This window comes from Antedon bifida, chromosome 5, assembly GCF_963402885.1.
Source record: "Antedon bifida chromosome 5, ecAntBifi1.1, whole genome shotgun sequence".
Classification (NCBI taxonomy): domain Eukaryota; kingdom Metazoa; phylum Echinodermata; class Crinoidea; order Comatulida; family Antedonidae; genus Antedon; species Antedon bifida.
This window is the reverse complement of record NC_136230.1, coordinates 2,766,048-2,785,203: the sequence shown is the minus strand read 5'-3', so window position 1 is coordinate 2,785,203 and position 19,156 is coordinate 2,766,048. Positions and strand designations below refer to the sequence as shown.

Here is a 19,156-nt window from a genome sequence, read left to right as displayed (position 1 = left end):
GTTAAAGATATATTGTCTCCAAAAACATGAAAAATGAAGATTAATAAAATCAGATTTTGAATATGCCATTTTGTAGTTTTAACAAAGTTCTGTAGAAATAACCCAAAACAATTATGTTTTCACTTATAAAATGACAAAATAAACAGTTAAATTCAACCAAAAACCCATTGGCTGCCAGCCAATTTGACTATTTTTTCTTTAAATTACAGTTTCAAATAACTAATTTTGTTGTCGATTTAAAAAAATGATTCTTTCAGGGAGGCAATATATCTTTAATGTATTGAATATAACTTCAACTTTTAATATAGTATGGTAGCCTTTTATTAAATTAATATTTTTTACATAACTGGTTTTTGCATCGTTTTTTTAAATTTCCGATAGCCATTACAGAGACATCTCTCTAGTCTCTTTTTAGTTATTGGTTTTTATTTTCGAGTGTTTTGATTTTTTTTACCATCCCAGCTAAAGTTTAATTATGACACGCCATATAGTCACGACACGCCATATAGTCACGACACGCCATATAGTCACGACACGCCGTATGGTTACGACACGCCGTATATTTACGACACGCCGTATAGTCATGACACGCCGTATGGTTACGACACGCCGTATATTTACGACACGCCGTATAGTCACGACACGCCGTATATTTATGACACGCCATATAGTCACGACACGCCGTATATTTACGACACGCCGTATAGTCACGACACGCCGTATAGTCACGACACACCGTATAGTTACGACACGCCGTATATTTACGACACGCCGTATAGTTAAGACGCACCGTATAGGTATGACCTATGACATACCTAAACCTCTTAGGCCTACGTCATAATGCTAGGTTACTTATGTATGTAGAGTACATCTTGCTCGGTAACGAACACCCATCGTACACCATTTGCTTCTGTTAAATCTTTTCGACTTGACTCTTTCAAGAAAGACACAAATTCTGAATAACATTCCGGCGATGTACTACCACGCAGATCAATCACGTGACTCACAAAATCTAGTAAATACTGCCCATCTTCTGAGCCCTCTTTAAAACATTCCGTGAGGTCAACGTCACTGCGTATGCGCTCACTGTCGTATTTAATGTTGCACTTTTGCAATACGTCGAGTAGATGTAGTGAGCATATACGATGAAAGTGAGACGCTTCATACAAGTTAGGAAAACGATCCCATAGCCTGTATGTCATACCATTTTCTATAAAAGAATAAAATTAATCCAGTAAAATTGTACAATAAACTGGAAATTAGTGAGAAAATCTTGTAAAATAATTAGTAATTACCCGATACGAGAACAATTATAAGAATTCCATCATCTTCTAAAATATCACGTAGGTATATCATTGAATCTTCTACGTCATCGAAGTAATACACGCTATTTATGGATACGATGACGTCATATTTCTTAGACGCGCCAACCTCGTGTCGGTATTGGTCCAAAGTTTGTTGTCTCCAGTCATAGGTGACGCTCTTCAGCTTATCGGCTTCTTTAGCTACTAACTGTTTGTATTCGTCTAGGTGGTCCGGTACAGGCTCTATCGACGTCAGTGATATTTGTGGAAAGGTGTGTAGAAGCTGTAGTGTATGCTTTATCTCGAGTTCACCTTTAAAAAAAAGTTGTAATACAACAACCGAAGACTTAAACTAGTTGTCGTTATTTCGTACTTTCTATGTTAAATTTACACTTTGGCTAATGAAAACGCTTCCCATCCAGCCTTTGTGTAACCGAATGGTTTATACTGTGTGCTTTGCATGTCGTTCACATGGGGTTCGAATCCTACGAATGACGTCACAGTAGGTCACAACATCAAAAATCGAAAATGGACGGTGAATGACTTTGGTGTGAAAGATTCAAAGATAATTTTTGATTGTTTTGTGTTATTTTAACACAGTTTGTGAGTTCCAAAGGTGGTAAGCGTCTCAAATATACAAACAAAAGGATTGTTGAACTAGGTTAAAATAAAGTCCGGAAAGATATTGGTCAAAACAATATTGGAAAAATGCTTTAAATACGCCCAAATAAAAAATCTAAATGAACATTTCTTGAAGCTAAAATAACGTGTTTGTTAAGTTCCTAAGCGTTGTACGCGACAACGATGTTTGTTTTTTTTTTACGCGGTGAACACCTCGTGGTGTTTTAAAGTCTATTCATTTAGTGTTTCTCGTAGCAACCTTCTGGTAAATAGACACACAAAATGATTAAAAAATTCTGATATTTGATTTTAAAAATGTAAGAATCTTACCGGATCCACTTCCGATTCCGAGAACCTTAAGACCTCTCTCTCGGACGATTACTTTGTTCGGAATTGTTTTTTCAAATACTTTATCTAGATCTGCTTGAATCCGTGTCAACTGTGGTTTTATAATCTTGAAACTTTTTGCATAATATTCCGAATCCTCTGAAATGGAACGAATGGTTGTCGCCATTGTAAGACCATTTGTAGTGGGTCTATCTGTGTCCAATACACTACTAATTCGATTATCAAAGATCGATATCGATTAGCCCTCAAACGTTGGTGGCGTAGTAGAGCTAACGTGATTATTTATTCTCGTCTGAATCTTCGCATTCTCCCAATATGTCACATGAGTGGCGTAACGCAGAGCCCTGAGGTCCCTGGCTTAAGGGAACCCCAAGTGGCCCTCCAACGCTGGAGGCCTCGGGTGTTTTTAGCCTTTTCTACATATGTTAATGCCTGTTTTTTCCGCTGGACATCCGGGACCCCTGGGTTTAACCAGTGAGTGCCCATAGCAGTTCCGCCAATGATGTCACAACATAACACCGGTATTGGAACAGCTACATTGGTTGCCAGTTGAGAAGAGACTGAGTAATGTACAAGATTCTTCTCATCACATTTAAATCACTTCATAACATGGCTCCAACATTTCTATCCGACATCATTTCTCCATACCAGCCAAAACGGACAGGTCATCATCAGATGTTTTACTCAGGCCCGGGCTTAGGCATAATACCTACACGGCCGTCAACAAAATATTATGGACAACGCGCCATTTCCTGGTAATCTGCTGTTCTTTGGTGGAACGCCCTTCTATAATAGATTACCTAGATTTAGTAAATTATCATGGTAAATTCTCTTGTAGTTTAATTAGGCAGTTATGTTATGCGGTGTGTACTAGTATACATACAGGCACTGTCACACACTTATCATAACTCATCAAGAGGGCCCCTTGATTATCGGCATACACTGTTTAGGGTTAGGGTCACCCTCTATAAATAAGGTAAAATAAAATGAGTAATATTGGTTGTTGTTTGTGATTATACTTTAATTACAATAACATTTTTTGCTTTATAAAAAAAAACAGGGATTTCAAACAAACAATATTTAAATCGCCGGAGAAACGATGACGAATTATTGTTGTCGACTCCTTCGACCGGTTTCGCATTTCTTTTCTCCCGGCGGCCCTGTACATAGCGAGTAGCTATTTCAAGGAACACACAATAATTATATAATGATACTCTAATTTCTTGCTTAAAGAAATGTTACGGTACATAATATGCCTATATGTTTCGCCTGTCATGAATGGATTTACTTCCACGAACACAGATGATATTGATAGTTAGGCAAATAGATACCCTTTTGTGTTGTACTTAGACCGTCATCATAGAACTTAGACATCATAGTACTTGACACCAGGTAGAACACACAACATCTCAAAGAGGAGATTAGCAGCGATCAGAGCGGTTGTACCAAGAGGATCGTAAGGTGGCGAAACCTCAACTAAATCACAACCAACCAGATTAAGTCCCTTTAATCCTCGGATTATCTCTAATGCTTGTATTATATTTAATCCAGCAATTTCAGGTGTACCTGTAAATAAATAAAATATTTTGTTTATACAGAAGTACCGTTAACAAAATTAGGATGACAAAAACATTTCGTTTGCTGAATTTTGGAATATTTAGAAAGTTCCATCTGACTAGGCTACTTAGGATAAACCAACAGTTAGTTTCAGTTGTTGTATCAGTTACATCAGGATGCTGAGCTCCGGAGATCAAAGGGTTTATCTATGGCTGCGACACGATAATGTCCACGTCCTTTAACAGACGGAGAATATGTATAGTACAGTACTGTTTATATTTGTCAAGACATAAGATCAAAGTACGAGTTCATATCAAGGCGAGCTCGGTGTCCTGTCGGAACACAGCTGCCCGATTGGTCGTTCAAAGCCCCATAAAGCAACATATCACACCTGTGCTGAGACAGCTTCACTGGCTTCCGGTAACACAAAGAATTACATTCAAGATCCTGCTCTTTGTTTTCAAAGCTCTTCATAATTCTTCATCTAAGTTCATTTCTGAACTTATTCAACCTTATGTTCCTAAGCGGTCTCTGAGATCTAGATCTGAGTCTCTTCTTGCCCATATATTTCATCCCTCCACTAAGTTTTATGGAAATCGTTCATTTTCTTCGGCATCCGTTTCTCTATGGAATGCGTTGCCTATTGAAATCCGCCAGGCTTCTTCCACCAGTGTCTTCAAATCTCTCCTCAAAACCCACCTTTTTAATTTGTAATTTTTCAAAATTTTCTGTCTTTGTAAAGCGCATTGAGGCTTTCAGCATAATGCGCTATATCAAGTACCAGTTATTATTATTGTTGTTAGACTACCTTGGTTAAATTATATACTTACCAGTTCCTGGAGCAATGGAAGGATCTAGAGAATCAATATCAAAGCTGAGATAAACTGGTCCATCGCCCATCATTTCTCGCACTTCCACCATCAAAGGTTCTAGAGACTTATGCCAACACTCTTTTCCGGTAACAACTCGAAACCCCTAAAGTACAGTAAATTATATAGATGCTTGAAAGATTCCATGGGTTGGCGGGAATAGATCGGGAAACAGGTTGTATCTTAAGCGTGGTTCCCACTAGGACGCAACCCAACAACGTATTGACGCAAAGTGCTGTATTGCGTATTGCTTACGTTGCGACGTTTGTATTACGTTACGTCGCTAGTGGGAACCACGCTTAAATCTCCTTGCTTACCTTTTCTAAGGCCCATTGGTGTTCATATATATCATTTGATGGCCCACGTAGGCCTATCTGGATTGATCGTTTTGGATCGATGAGGTTGTCATCATAAGCTCTTTTGAATGGTGTTCCGTGAGTGATCTTCTCTCCACACATTGTGTCTTCGGTGTCGTTATGTGCGTCAATGTGAACGAGTCCGACTGGTCCATATTTATCCTGAAAGAAATCTAAAGTACTGTAAATATCTATATGGCAGGCTATCAGAACAAATAACTCATGGGTAAAAGATTAGGTACTGTTTAGAAAACTACAACTAGGTTCTCTGTAAACGCATCACGAACGCAAACTCATAACGAACGTAAACGCATCACGAACGTAAGCGTATCACGAACGTAAACGCATAACAAACGTAAACTCATCACGAACGTAAACGCATCACGAACGTAAACGCATCACGAACGTAAACTCTTCACGAACGTCAACGCATCACTAACATTAAAGCTTGGTTCCCACTAGCGACGCAACGTAACGCAAACGACGCAACGTAAGAAAATGCCCTTCCAAGAGTTGTGTTTGCCCCCGCCTGCGTGAAATCAAACCTGCGATGTTTGAAGCACTGTTGCGTCGTCGGTTCCCACTTGTGATTACGCAATACATCACTTCGCGTCGATACGTCGTTGCGTTCCGTCCTAGTGGGAACCACGCTTTACGACAAGTTTAATTATCATATTTTGCGACGTACGCAAAGCAGAAACAGTTTCCCATCTGTGACGACACGCAATGTTATGTTTTTACACGGCACTTTGCATCGACACGTTGCGTCCGCGTCCTTGGGTTGCGCGCGTCCTAATGGGAACCAACCTTTATTTCAGAGAAAACATGTTGTTTGCGTAACGTATACTAAAAGAGCTATAAGCTAGTAATCAAAGCGTTACCCCAATAGCTCGTAAGACAGGGTACGCCAGCGTGTGGTCGCCACCCATTGTTAACGTTTTGCATCCATTAACTATCAGCTTCTTATAGTGGGCTGTTATGTCATCACAAGCTTTCGGCAGGTTGTACACATTGATGTTAACATCTCCTACATCACCGACCTGCAGGGATTCAAATGGTGCCGCACCTGTAAAAAATAAACAAGCATTCATGTTCTAAACATGGAGATAAAACTAAAGCTCTGTCTACACTAGTTTGACAAAACAAGTGTGATGTACCCAAATATGGTAGTGATATGACATCATCATCATTGAAAACCAGCGTTGTGTATTTACAAAATGATACGGACATGTAGGCCTATGCAGGATGAATGAATGGCGTTCCATATGGATGACGTCAGAAGTCGCTGGATAGATAGACCATTGAATGTGCAGTATTAAACTCGGTTCCAATAAGGACAAGACGAAGCGCAAGCGAGTTGACCAATCACAGGCGACTGTTCGGTCTATCGCTTGAGATTGGTGGTCTTCACTTTGCGTTGCGTTACGTCCTTGCGTTGCGTTACGTCCTTGCGTTGCGTTACGTCCTTGCGTTGCGTTACGTCCTTGCGTTGCTTCCTAGTGGGAACAAGCTTTAGGAGTGTGCGTTGAATACGAAAGCTGCCTCCCAGAATGAATCACTTCTTAAATAACCTCGTAGGCCTACCTGTGTCAGGGTTACACAGTCGTATCATCGGTGATTCCGTGCGGATCTGACGCGGTCCAAACCTGGTACCGGATCGATTTGCAACGCCGATGTCAAGTGGAATCCCAACAAAACATACGTCAAGATCTGAACATATTTTAAAAAAAAATTAAGAATTACTTCTGTGTACGGTAAAGCTTGGTTCCCACTAGGACGCAACGCAAGGGTGTTGACCAATGACAAGCGAGAGTTCGAATAATCTATCGCTTGTGATTGGTCAACTCACTTACATTTTGTTACGTCCTTGCGTTGCGTCTGTAGTGGGAACCAAGCATTATAAATTATAAATAAGTGATTTACACGTACATTGTTGCATAATAGATTAACAGTACGTATATTGACCGCATTTGCGTGCGTTATATAATAAGTCTACACTTGTCAGACTACATTTAGATAACGTCAAATTACCATCAGTGTTTTCGTGGATGGGTAGCCTGAACATCGATGCAATCCCGCCAGGTCTCGGCATATCATTGCCCGTTAAAGGGCGGTTAAATTCACGGCCATGTCTTGAAGAAGTTGAATAACATAATGACGGTGATAGCCTTGCAAAACCTGTATAATAAATATCATATTTAATGCAGCGTTAATTGTATATAAGGTGCAGCACTCCGAAAGTCACCGTAGGGATATTTAACTTTTTAGGAAGAGGGGCGGGTATATTCACTCACTCGGTCCACCAATGGATAAACAGTATCAATGTAGAGAGGAATTTAGTAATATAACTGCCATAGCTGCTAGGCCCGACTCGATCTCAACGTGACCATACTGCTGAGCAGTGCTGACAGCATATTATTCAACCGCACGGCTCATTTAATTTTTATACGCTCATGATTCGAGGTTGAATTTTATATACAATAAAAAACAAGTCGTGTTACCTACCCTTGCAACGTGTAGTAGCCGATGCCAAGCCGGTGCTTAATTCCACATTCGATGCTATAAAACGGCTAAAACATCGAGTAGACACACTTGCACAAACTAGGCCTCCTTTAAACATCGTACTACAATTTGATATAAATTAAAGGGTCAATGTATTCCGCGACTTCCTAACTACAGTTCGCGCCCCTGGAATGTGAATTGTAAGAGCTAATTCATTAACCACTACCACGTGTGATTTAACAACGAGTACTGTTCGTTGTAGCACAAAATTAATCTGTCTCTGCAATTGTATTATGGACAATAGTATAGCCATGGAGCTATACAATTTTATAGCTCCATGGTATAGCTAGGTCATGGAGGAAGCATTGTTCGGCAAACCGTTGTTATTTTAAGATTTATACACAGATAGATTGATTTAACAGAAAAATAATTCCTAAATGCACTGTACACGTATACTGTTTTGTATACCTGTATTGTTCTAAACGCGATTTGTTTATTTTTCCTCAACGGCCGCCCATATTTACCCCGTGGGGAAAATCCCCCTCATTTTTTACATTCATTCATCGTTCGCGCGCTCTGCACGTTCAAATCCTTGATCCGATCGCATGTACTGTACATTCACCAAAAAAGAAAGATGTACAAATTATTTCGTGGACTAGGTCTAGTTGCACAAAAAAGTGTAAGTTCAAGCCATTCTTTACAAGGTAGGCAACTACTATTTATTACATTAATACCGTTTTGCGCATGATGTAGTACAGCTGACCTCTACTCTATGCCTATCTATCTACTACCTTAGGCCCTAGGCCTACTACTTAGTACTGTACTACCACCACTACACTAGGCCTAGGCCCACTGAACTAGTCTGGGGCAGCCTAGGTATAATAAATATCATGATATAATAAATCAATCTCTTATCGCCTAATAACTGTCTACTACACAGAATTACTTTTTTAGTAAATTATTCAATTATCAAAATAAACATGTTTATAATATGTTATCGTTTTTCATTTGATTTGTGAATTCCAGATTTTGTCCCTTTATATAGCGCCCTCTTTATAAACGTAAAAATATAGCACACTCTATTGTTTGGTGTGGTAACACTTTCATTATAGTCTACCAGTGCCACAATTTTAATTTTCCTACCATGGGACCTCTTTTTGTCACTAAAATGTTTTAGCGTTCAGAGTATAATTGCTTGTGTGTGTGTGTTATTTTGCCACATAAATTCTCAGTATGAGGGTTTTTGTGGAGACGCCCCACTTTTCACACATTTGTAACTGATAATTTCTAAATATTTTGATTTAACAGGTTGTGCTGGCAGGTCATTATTTTATTCAACATCTTCAAATAGGAGCAGTGAGTTTAACCGGCCTCTAACTGGTAATGATATGCCGAGAGCTGGCGGTATTGCATCAATGTTCCGATTACCTATCCACAAGAACACTGATGGTAAGTATCCATAGCCTAGTCCATCTCTACAGTATATACATTGCATTCCCGTAAAGAAAATATATATATACACCGTGGGTGGCAACTGTACTGAAGTAGTAGCTTGGGGGTTAACATGCTTGCCTTTTAATCCCAAGATCCGGGGTTCAATTCTGACCTAGTGCCAGGGTTGTAACTTACAACTCTTTCAACTCCACTTCCTAAGCCTCAAATGTTTATAAGCATGATAAATTATAAAATAGTTTATCCATCCTGTAATTGGCGCTGTTGTATGCGTATGAAATAAAAAAATTCAAAAAAACTAATTTGTAAAATAAATAAATTTGGTAAATTATGAAATTGTGTTTATCTTTTTAGATCTTGATGTATGTTTTGTTGGAATTCCACTTGACATCGGTGTATCAAACCGATCCGGTACCAGATTTGGACCTCGGCAGATCCGCACGGAATCGCCGTTGATACGATTGTGCAACCCAGACACGGGTAAAACTATAAATTGGTAACTCTAAAATATGCCAATTCTGGATCTAAGCTCAGAAATTTGTAAAGGTACCTGTTTATGATTTTAAAAATAAAAAAAGATTGCGTGTACAATTTTTATTTCACAGGTGCGGCACCATTTGAATCCCTGCAGGTCGGTGACGTAGGAGATGTCAACATCAATGTGTACAACCTTCCAAAGACTTGTGATATGATAACGGAGTACTATAAGAAGCTGATAGCTAATGGGTGCAAGACGTTAACAATGGGTGGCGACCACACCTTGACATATCCAGTGTTGCGAGCTATTGCTGTAAGTATATTGATAACATTGTCTTTCAGTTGTGTTCAAATCAAAGAGTGTTTTACTGTGTTCAAATTAAGGGCTGTGCTATACTGTGTGTCAAATCAAAGACAGTGTTTTCACTGTTCACATCCAAGACACTGTATTGTATTCAAATCAAAGACAGTATTTGCACTGTGTTCAAATCAAAGGCAGTGTTATACTGTGTTGAAAATCAAAGACAGTGTTCAAATCAAGGGCAGTGCTGTACTGTGTTCAAATCAAAGACAGTGCTTTACTGTGTTCAAATCAAAGGCAGTGTTATACTGTGTTGAAAATCAAAGACAGTGTTCAAATCAAGGGCAGTGCTGTACTGTGTTCAAATCAATGACAGTGTTTCTACTGTGTTCAAATCAAAGACATTGCTGTAGTGTGTTCAAATCAAAGACACCGATTGTACATGTGTTCAAATGCTGTTGTGTGTTCAAATTGAGAGCATTGTAGTACTGTGTTCAAATCAAAGACAGTGTTGACATGTTCAAATCAAATATAGCGGTTGTACTTGTGTTCAAGTGCTGTAGTGTGTTCAAATTAAGAGCATTAATTTGTGTGTGTTCAAATCATGTTCATTGGTTTGGCCTATGCTAGTGACCAGAAATTAAATGATATTCTTAAAACGTTTTTACAAATGACAGGATAAATACGGTCCGGTCGGCCTTGTGCATGTAGATGCTCATAACGACACACAAGACACGATGCTCGGAGAAAAAATAGCTCATGGGACGCCATTCAAACGAGCATTTGATGAAAATCTTTTTGATCCAAAAAAGACCGTTCAGATTGGAATACGTGGACCATCCAATGACGTCTATGAAAACAAATGGGGCTTAGAACAGGTGAAGAAATCATATTATTACATTATGCAGTATTTTGTTCCTTTCTGACTTTTCTATGAATGAATGAATAGAAGCAAAATTGTCTGTGAGTAGCATAGTAGTATAATAAAATATTTGCTGCTTAAAACCCCCAACTCCCTGCCCTGACCCCCAACTCCCTGCCCTGACCCCCAACTCCCTGCCCTGACCCCCAACTCCCTGCCCTGACCCCCAACTCCCTGCCCTGACCCCCAAATCCCCTGCCCTGACCCCCAACTCCCAATTGAATAATGACTTTCTTGTTTACTGTGCAATAACTCTCAATCGTGTGAAATAGGTAATTTTTAATGGATTTTGGTATTTCGTGTTTTAATGTTATGTTATCTATTTTATTGCCTATTGTATTGATGTGTTTAAATGTTTGATGATTTTTGTGTACAGCCCATTTTTTTAAACTATATTTTTGTAAATTCAGAACCATGCTTTCGGTTGGCTGCTTGTTTGTTTGAGAGATTTATACCGGAAAAATAGACGTTTATTTTTATCCACGTAGGGGTTTCGAGTTGTTACGGGTAGAGACTGTTGGTATAAGTCGCTAGAACCATTGATGGTACAAGTACAGGAGAAGATGGGCAATGGACCAGTTTATCTCAGCTTTGATATCGATGCTTTGGACCCCTCTATTGCTCCAGGAACTGGTGAGTAGTTTGGCTAAATTGTGGTTGAATTATTCAAGTTTGCACTTAATTTCTAAAAATATAATGCAAAAACCTGCCCAAGAGCAGTGTATCTCAACCTTAACAATATTTATTTATTTATATATTTTTTTTATTTCATAAGCATCCAACAGCTAGTATCTCGCCAATTACAGGATGCATATTCTATTTCATAATTTATTATGCTTATAAACTAAGTCTCATTTGAGGCTTAGAGAGTGGAGTTGAAAGAGTCATGATTTACAACCCTGACACTAAGTCAGGATTGAACCCCGGACCTTGGGATTGGAAGGCAAGCATGTTAACAACCAAGCTACAGCTCCACTACATTTACACCTAACCCTGGGTCACTGCTAATTTCAGGAATTCCCATTCCAAGGTGGCATACAGAATGATAGAGTTAATGTACTGAATTACAGTAGAACCCCTATTAAAGGACACAACAAAGTGTCCCTCATAGCAGCAGTTTTAAAATATATTTCCCCCTTATTCAATTCATTGGGAAGGATCCTAAATGGGGTTTCCTCTGAATAGTGGTGTTCCAAAGGAGGGGTTCTACTGTATACGAAAAATGAAATTCTTTTCCCAGGTACACCTGAAGTGGCTGGATTAAGTATAATACAAGGACTAGAGATAATCCGAGGATTAAAGGGACTTAATCTGGTTGGTTGTGATTTAGTTGAGGTTTCGCCACCTTACGATCCACTTGGTACAACCGCTCTGATCGCTGCTAATCTCCTCTTTGAGATGTTATGTGTTTTACCTGGTGTCAAGTACTATGATGTCACTTCACAAGAGCAGTTCTAAGTGTCCTGCCATCTCTGGTGGATACAGTATTTGAAATGTGCATGATGGAACAAATTGTAATGGCGCTTTTTTCAAAATAAGTTTTTGAATCTTTTAATAAAAATTAAAAAATCCAAAGTGCCTAGGAAAAAAAAAGGGAGGAACTGAACATCAAACATATTGATAAGGTTGACCTGAACTGATTTAAAATTATTCATATCTATTATTTTAATAAAATCAATACAACAGTATTAATTGAATTGGTGTTGTATTAATTAAAAAAGAAAATGTATTCTATTATTATAAATGCATCCTATAATGATAAATATAATATATTTAGGATAATGCTGATTTAAAAATGATAAATAAAAATCTATAAATTTAATTGATAGTGTTGATATTAATGAAAATAATTTAGAATGTTAATATAAATATTAGCAATGATTATGGCAAAGTGATATATTCTTGGTTTCCACATATTATTGAATGGCTGTTATGGTAAATGATTTATTTAATAATATTTATATTGATAATATTTTATGATGTTTAAGTATCTGAAATTATTTTGACATTTAGATAATTATGACAAACAGTATTATGATGAAATAAAACATGACCTTATCTAAACATAATGAATGCTGCAATTTTCAATAAATACTATATGGAATGGTTTGAATGTAAATAAAATTTATTATATCATGATTTTAAGCGTTTTCTTTTTTATCAAAGTTCTTAATTCTATTAACAAAAATATTTTTAATCGCTGAATTTTGTGTTGAACTGAGTCTAGTAAGTATGGGATTTTTATTTATATTTTTTTGTTTTTTGAACATATTTAAAGAGGGTGATCCATCCAGCAATTGTTGATCAGGGACCCTCAGAGGTTCACAAGACAAACATATACACAAGATGCTCTACATAAACATAGTCTTTGGGAGTGGAGTTGTCATTTTGTCCTTAGAAAAAATCCTGACATGTGACGGGACTTGCACCCAGGACCCTTGGAGCATGGTAGCCAAGCATCATAACCAGCAAGCCACAACTCCACAACTGTTACGAAATATTACATTTTAATTGGGACACACCCGGCAACAACAAAAACACTTTAGTACGTGCCCTTTCAAACAAGAACAACATATCATATATCAATAAGTTTATTGTTTTAAATACTGTAAGTTCCTTTTCAGATCTTGGAAGTTATTATTTGAAGAGAAAATAATTGTAAAATTTGTACAAATTTTCTGAAGGTAATTTTTAACTTTTTATTTAATAAGTGATTCATCAGTTTTAAACATCATTTTTATATTTATTTTATTTTAAAATTTTACCAACAGTTATTAAGTTTAAACTATTAAACTATATTAACTATTGTAATTGTTTTATGTGCGGCACTAAGTAATTTTTGTTGTGGATAATATGCCATATGATAAATGCTTATTTTTATTATTATTTTATTATTATTTTTATTAATAATATTATTTTTATTAAAATTTTTTTTTTTTTTATTAAAATTTAATAAAGTAATAAATTGTAATATTGTTGATTGCCAATGTTATCAGTACATTTTCCAATTCAACTTGATTCGTTTGTTTTGATTGGGACGTAATGTTATCACTCTGCAAACATGATGTATCTAGGGAAATGCGAACTAATCGTGTCTAGAGAGGAAATACATACTGAACCTTGGACACTAGATATTTTACGATTTTTATTTTTAAAGCTGTAAATATTCGTGTTTCCTTTAAAGTTGATAATTGTTGTGAAGTGACTCTTTGTTGAATAATACTCCACTTCCTGTCATTTGTTTTTTAATTTAATTATTCTGAGAAGCACTTGTTAAAATTGTTATTATCCGTAAATAAGCCTAAAACTGACGTTATATCCTCAATATGACTTGTATGTCGTATTCAGGTCAAAGTTGAGCCTCGTATGTATACTTTCAATATGTATATTGTGATTACTATCTATATCCATACACAGTTTAGTGTGGAATACAATTCATATTGTTTGCTTAGAAGTTCGAGAGTTGAGTAGGAGTTTTTTAGGTCTTTATTGTCAATATAGTTGACTGAATGACTGTGTGTGGCAAGGCCATGTGTATTGAGAAAACGACGAGTTAATATTTATTGTTGGGTACTATCATGGAAGAATTGAGGAATTCAGGTAAGGGAATTCAAATTTAATATTTAACAATTGTTAGTATTATTATTTATTTTATATGTATTATTTTGTTGGACCCATAATCTATTAGCTGTGAAAGGATTATTGTGATATTGTACTATAAGCTATTAACTATGTTTTCACCTTTCTGCCAAATCTAACCAATTTATTTAAAATATTTGTACACTTATTTAAAGGGATTGTGTTCTTTGTCTATTAATAGAGAGCTACATGTAATATACAGTATGTTTGTTTCACTTTTTTATTGCAATAATGATAGTATGTAATGGCGTTATAATCACTCATTACTCGTGATAATGATAATATTAAGTAGAACGTATGGTATCATGTGTTTTGCCAATGATACTGCAATATCTATTTATTTATGTACTGTACACCAAAATTATATACAAAGAAATTACAGAAAAATCAATTTGATATACACGAACAATATTTAGATTGATACAATATTTATTATAATAATATTTTAAACCCTTGTCAATCTGGTTTTAGACGTAACCATTCAACTAATACGACACTCATTGATTTTTCTGACTACATTCTAAAAAATATAAATGAAGGTAATGTTACAGCTGCTATTTTTTTAGATTTGCAAAAGGCTTTTGACACCATAAATCATAATCTGCTTTTTAGTAAATTAAAACAATACGGTGTGCATGGTAATGCCTTAAATTGGTTTATATCATACTTATCAGGAAGATCACAAGTTGTAAATATCAAATCATCTTTGTCATTTTCTAAACCTATTACTGTTGGTATACCACAAGGGTCAATTCTTGGGCCATTGCTTTTTATAATTTATGTTAATTCTTTACCAGATGTGATAAATAATAAATGTATCATGTATGCAGATGATACAACAATATTATGTTCCTCATCTGATCCAGTTCTTCTAAAGAACATGATTAATCAAAATGTTAGTAAGTTCACTACCTGGTTTGATAACAATTTACTAACCCTCAATATAAAGAAAACAAAATTTATGTTATTTGGAACTAGAATATCACTTAGTAAATTCAATAATATTTCTGTTTCTATTAATGGCAATAATGTCGAAAGAGTTGACAATTTTAAATATCTTGGACTTACATTTGATTCATTTATGTCATGGAAACAGCATGTTGAACAAGTAGCTTCTAGAGTATCACAACGTATCGGTATTATTCGTAGATTAAGATATTATATTCCAAATTTTGCTTTAAGACTACTTGCTAATGCAATAGTATTACCCTGTTTTGATTACTGTAGTAATGTTTGGTCAAATTGTAACTTAGAACTTGTTAATCGTCTTCAAGTACTTCAAAATAGAGTAGCTAGAATCATTCTTTATGCTGATATGTACACTCCTATAACAGAATTGATGTCCTCACTAAAATGGAAGAGTGTCCATGACAGATGGGAAAATGATTTATTAATTATGTTATTTAAATGCCTACAGGGTTTAGCACCATCTTATTTAGCAAATCTATTCAAATTTATGGACACTTTTCACACAAAAAATACAAGAAGTCAATCAACTAAAACTCTAAATGTTCCAGCATGGAACAATATTTATGGAAAGAGAATGTTTAATTATAGAGCATCAACCTTATGGAATAATCTTCCTGTACATATCCGTAAAAATTATGAGACACTTAGTCAAGTTGAATTTAAACATCTTGTATAACTTGTACATAGTTTTAATATAGCTTTTACTTTTATTTTTCTTGTATTTTTTTCCAAATCTGGACCTCTTGGGAGACCAGTACTTGTGTATTGAAAGAGCTATTCCAGAATAAAGAAAGATTTGTATTGTATTGTATTGTATTATTACATTTTATGTACAGGATATTCAAAGAAATTACAGAAAATTACATTTGACATAGAACACGCAAAAATATTTAGATTGATGCCAAAAAAAAAAAATAGAGCCCTATAATTTTCTGAATGCTTTCTTTTATCTCTAATCACTGAAATTTATAATGTTTAGTAATATTTTATAATATCTTGTGCTAGTCAATATTTGAGAAATTGTGTATCGATATTTGTGAAAGATTTAATAACGCTAATTAAACTGTTTTTTAACAGATGATGCAAGAAAGATATGTGAAGGTCTGGATCAACAGTCTAAAAATGATACAGCTTCAAACCAGGTTTCAAATATTCCAATGAGTCGCGTTCCTGTAGCAGGTGGTCTTGTACCCGGTATGAATGCAAAATATGTATATTTAATCATGCTGTCATATTCTAGTACTATTTCTAGTCAGACATCCAGTGGAGTAACAGCTATGGGCGCTCACTGGCTAAACCTAGGAGCCCAAGAGCTTAATGGTTCCCAGAGCCTGAGCAGTCCAACTACCCAGCATTGGAGGGCACCTAAGGAGTGCTAAATCAAGGGCCTTTATCCCCTGTGTTTTGCCACTGCGGACATCATATTATTGAACTGAACGATTATATTTATTTTTTTCAATCCTAGTTTATTCATTTGATTGCCCATTATGTAATAAAACACAGGATGAGTAAATTTTCTTTTCAGTAAAACTTTACTCACTCTCTGTTTATCCCCCGTCATTTATGTACAGTATTTGTTATTTTATTATCTATTATATATTATAACATGTGTATATTTGTTTTTCTCTTTGTCAGAAAAATCCCGCCTTAAGAGATCCGGTTTACCAACTTTCAAGAAACCTGCTCCTGTTGTTGAAAATGATTCGGTTCCATCAATACATGCTTCAACAAGTTCAATTCCTAGTGGAAAATCCCAGTCTAAAATGATGATACCTCAAGTATCTACTGGAAAAGTGCCGTCAAACCTGTTGAATGCACCAAAAAGAACTCTTCAACAACCACGAAAAATACAAAGACATAAATCTGATGATGTATCTAAGAATAGAAATGAAGGAACTTTGGAGAAGCCTGTTCTTAAAAACGTCACTACTAAGTATAATTATATACCTAATTCAAAGAAGCCTGAAACTCAAACATTTAGTCAAGTGACTACATCACTGAAAGGAAAGTCCTTAGAACATGCAAAAGTTCAAAGGTCATCTTCATTGAAGCTTAATTATTCAACAGAAAAACCTGCATTAATAATATCTTCAAAGTTACCCCAGTCTTCTGGAACGCAACAAGAAAAAGATCTAAAACTGCTAACTACAAAAATGCAGAGTTCGGGATTAAAACCACGTTCAGTACTAAAGCCTAATCTTGCTGCCTCAAAATTGTCAAAACTTCAGCCGTTGTCGGACAAAAAATCTATTGTGTTGCGAAAAAGATCCCAACCATTTTCAAATGATGACCAGAATACTTTATCAAATACAGATGATTTTTCCCAAAAAGATGGCATGTCTAACGAAACAATAAAGAAAGAAAATATTTCTAAAACAACAAATGTTGCTCATTCAACCAGTACAATAGTGGAGAATACAAAAGACCAGCCAGTTGATAATAAATGCAGTAGGATTGAGTATAAAAGAACAGAACCTTCAACAACTGATGTGAAAGAAAAATCTTCAGCACAAGGGGAACAAAGGAAAGAAGAATTGATGAGTGTGGTTGCACGCCTATTGGAGCGAAAAAAAAGTATGGAAATTGAAAATGAATCCAACGAGAAACAGACATTGAGTAAAATAAAATATGGAACAGTGACAAAAACACCACCGGCTGATGCCACAAGATCTATACCAGGATTAAACAGAGTTGGTCAAAGTAATTTAAAGCAAATGAAAGGATCTTCAGTTGTTACTACTCCGTCCAATCTAGAACAACCATCTGTGAGGGTTGCGCTTTCAAATACAAAATCAACAATTTCCCCTGATAAAAGTAACTCAAAGAAAATGAATGCATCCTCAGATCTTACTACTCTTCAATCGAATCCTCAACACTCATCATCATCTGTCACAATTTCACATGTGAAATTGGCAACTACAAGCAAGAAAGTATTACCAGATACAGCAAGAACCATACCTGGATTTAACCAAATTGATGGAAGTAATTCAAGGCAAATTTCTACAGATGTTCCTACTGATCTGTCTGCTCAACTAACCTCATCATCGACTGCTGCCACAAGCAAGAAAACATTTGGCTTCTCATCAGCAAATTCTTTAATAATAAAACCAAATAATAGTGAAAGTGTAAAACAAAATGGTAGTTTTGGAAGTCACAATAGTCAAATTGTTCAACCAACAGCTTCAAATGGAAAACTTGACAAAAAAAGAACAATACAATTACCAATGAAGAAACAGATTATTAAACCTGTTACTTCTAATAAAATGTTACCAAGTAAAACAATTGCCAAACCAGAACCTTCCAATGCTAACATGTTGCCAAATAAACCTGTTGCCAAACCTGGAAGTCCTAGGCCACCAAGTAAAACAATTCCCAAACAAGCACCTTCCAATCCTAACATGTCAAATAACCCTGTTGTCATACCTGCAAATCCTAGGCCGCCAAGTAAAACTATTCCCAAACCAAAACTTAAATCTTCGCAAGTTTCAATAAAATCGATAACTGCTCCAGTTATTAAAGTAACCCAAAGCAGTCAACAAATTGTTAGACCTTCAAAAAATAAAAAACAGCAAAGACCTCTTTCCTCTACACTTCCTGCTTATGGGCAGAAATTGGCAATTCCTCAATTGGAAAAGCAAAAGTTAACAAAAACCTTTTCGACAGGATCCAAGAAACCTTTATCAGAAACAAAAAGAAATTCTACCAGTCGTAAATCTTCTTTTGGATTTAATAAAGTAAATACTAAAAAAGGACAATCACCACCACCATCTTGTAGGATTGTGAAACCAGTTACTAGACCTAAAATTGTTAATAATGTGGATCAAATCGAATCTGAAAAT

At 35.9% G+C, this 19,156-nt stretch overlaps 5 protein-coding genes across 5 annotated transcripts in view; 2 read left to right on the top strand and 3 right to left on the bottom strand.

Moving 5' to 3' along the window:
* Positions 1–8,185, bottom strand: part of LOC144842895 (large ribosomal subunit protein uL2) — a 174,235-nt gene extending 166,050 nt beyond the window's left edge. Inside the window, exon 1 of the mRNA XM_078699483.1 lies at positions 8,174–8,185. The gene's annotated coding sequence lies outside the window, so the exon portion shown is untranslated. The remainder of the gene's footprint in view (positions 1–8,173) is intronic.
* On the bottom strand, positions 849–2,439 carry LOC144842527 (histamine N-methyltransferase-like). The gene is made up of 3 exons (XM_078698975.1): positions 2,256–2,439; positions 1,296–1,616; positions 849–1,210 (listed from the first exon to the last, which is right to left on the bottom strand). Exons 1-3 carry the CDS (start codon positions 2,437–2,439, stop codon positions 849–851), a joined length of 867 nt encoding a protein of 288 aa, XP_078555101.1.
* Positions 3,232–7,794, bottom strand: LOC144841933 (guanidinobutyrase-like). Its single transcript, XM_078698234.1, has 7 exons — positions 7,561–7,794; positions 7,087–7,233; positions 6,640–6,765; positions 5,937–6,121; positions 5,017–5,217; positions 4,661–4,805; positions 3,232–3,839 (listed from the first exon to the last, which is right to left on the bottom strand). Exons 1-7 carry the CDS (start codon positions 7,673–7,675, stop codon positions 3,640–3,642), a joined length of 1,119 nt encoding a protein of 372 aa, XP_078554360.1. The 5' UTR covers positions 7,676–7,794; the 3' UTR covers positions 3,232–3,639.
* LOC144842888 (guanidinobutyrase-like) lies at positions 8,106–12,827 on the top strand. The gene is made up of 7 exons (XM_078699474.1): positions 8,106–8,261; positions 8,866–9,006; positions 9,364–9,489; positions 9,615–9,799; positions 10,465–10,665; positions 11,198–11,342; positions 11,950–12,827. Exons 1-7 carry the CDS (start codon positions 8,192–8,194, stop codon positions 12,165–12,167), a joined length of 1,086 nt encoding a protein of 361 aa, XP_078555600.1. The 5' UTR covers positions 8,106–8,191; the 3' UTR covers positions 12,168–12,827.
* A 2,341-nt stretch (positions 12,828–15,168) lies between these two features.
* Positions 15,169–19,055, top strand: LOC144842526 (uncharacterized). Its single transcript, XM_078698974.1, has 4 exons — positions 15,169–15,247; positions 16,395–16,511; positions 16,953–18,859; positions 18,981–19,055. Exons 1-4 carry the CDS (start codon positions 15,169–15,171, stop codon positions 19,053–19,055), a joined length of 2,178 nt encoding a protein of 725 aa, XP_078555100.1.
* Positions 19,056–19,156: the final 101 nt, after the last annotated feature.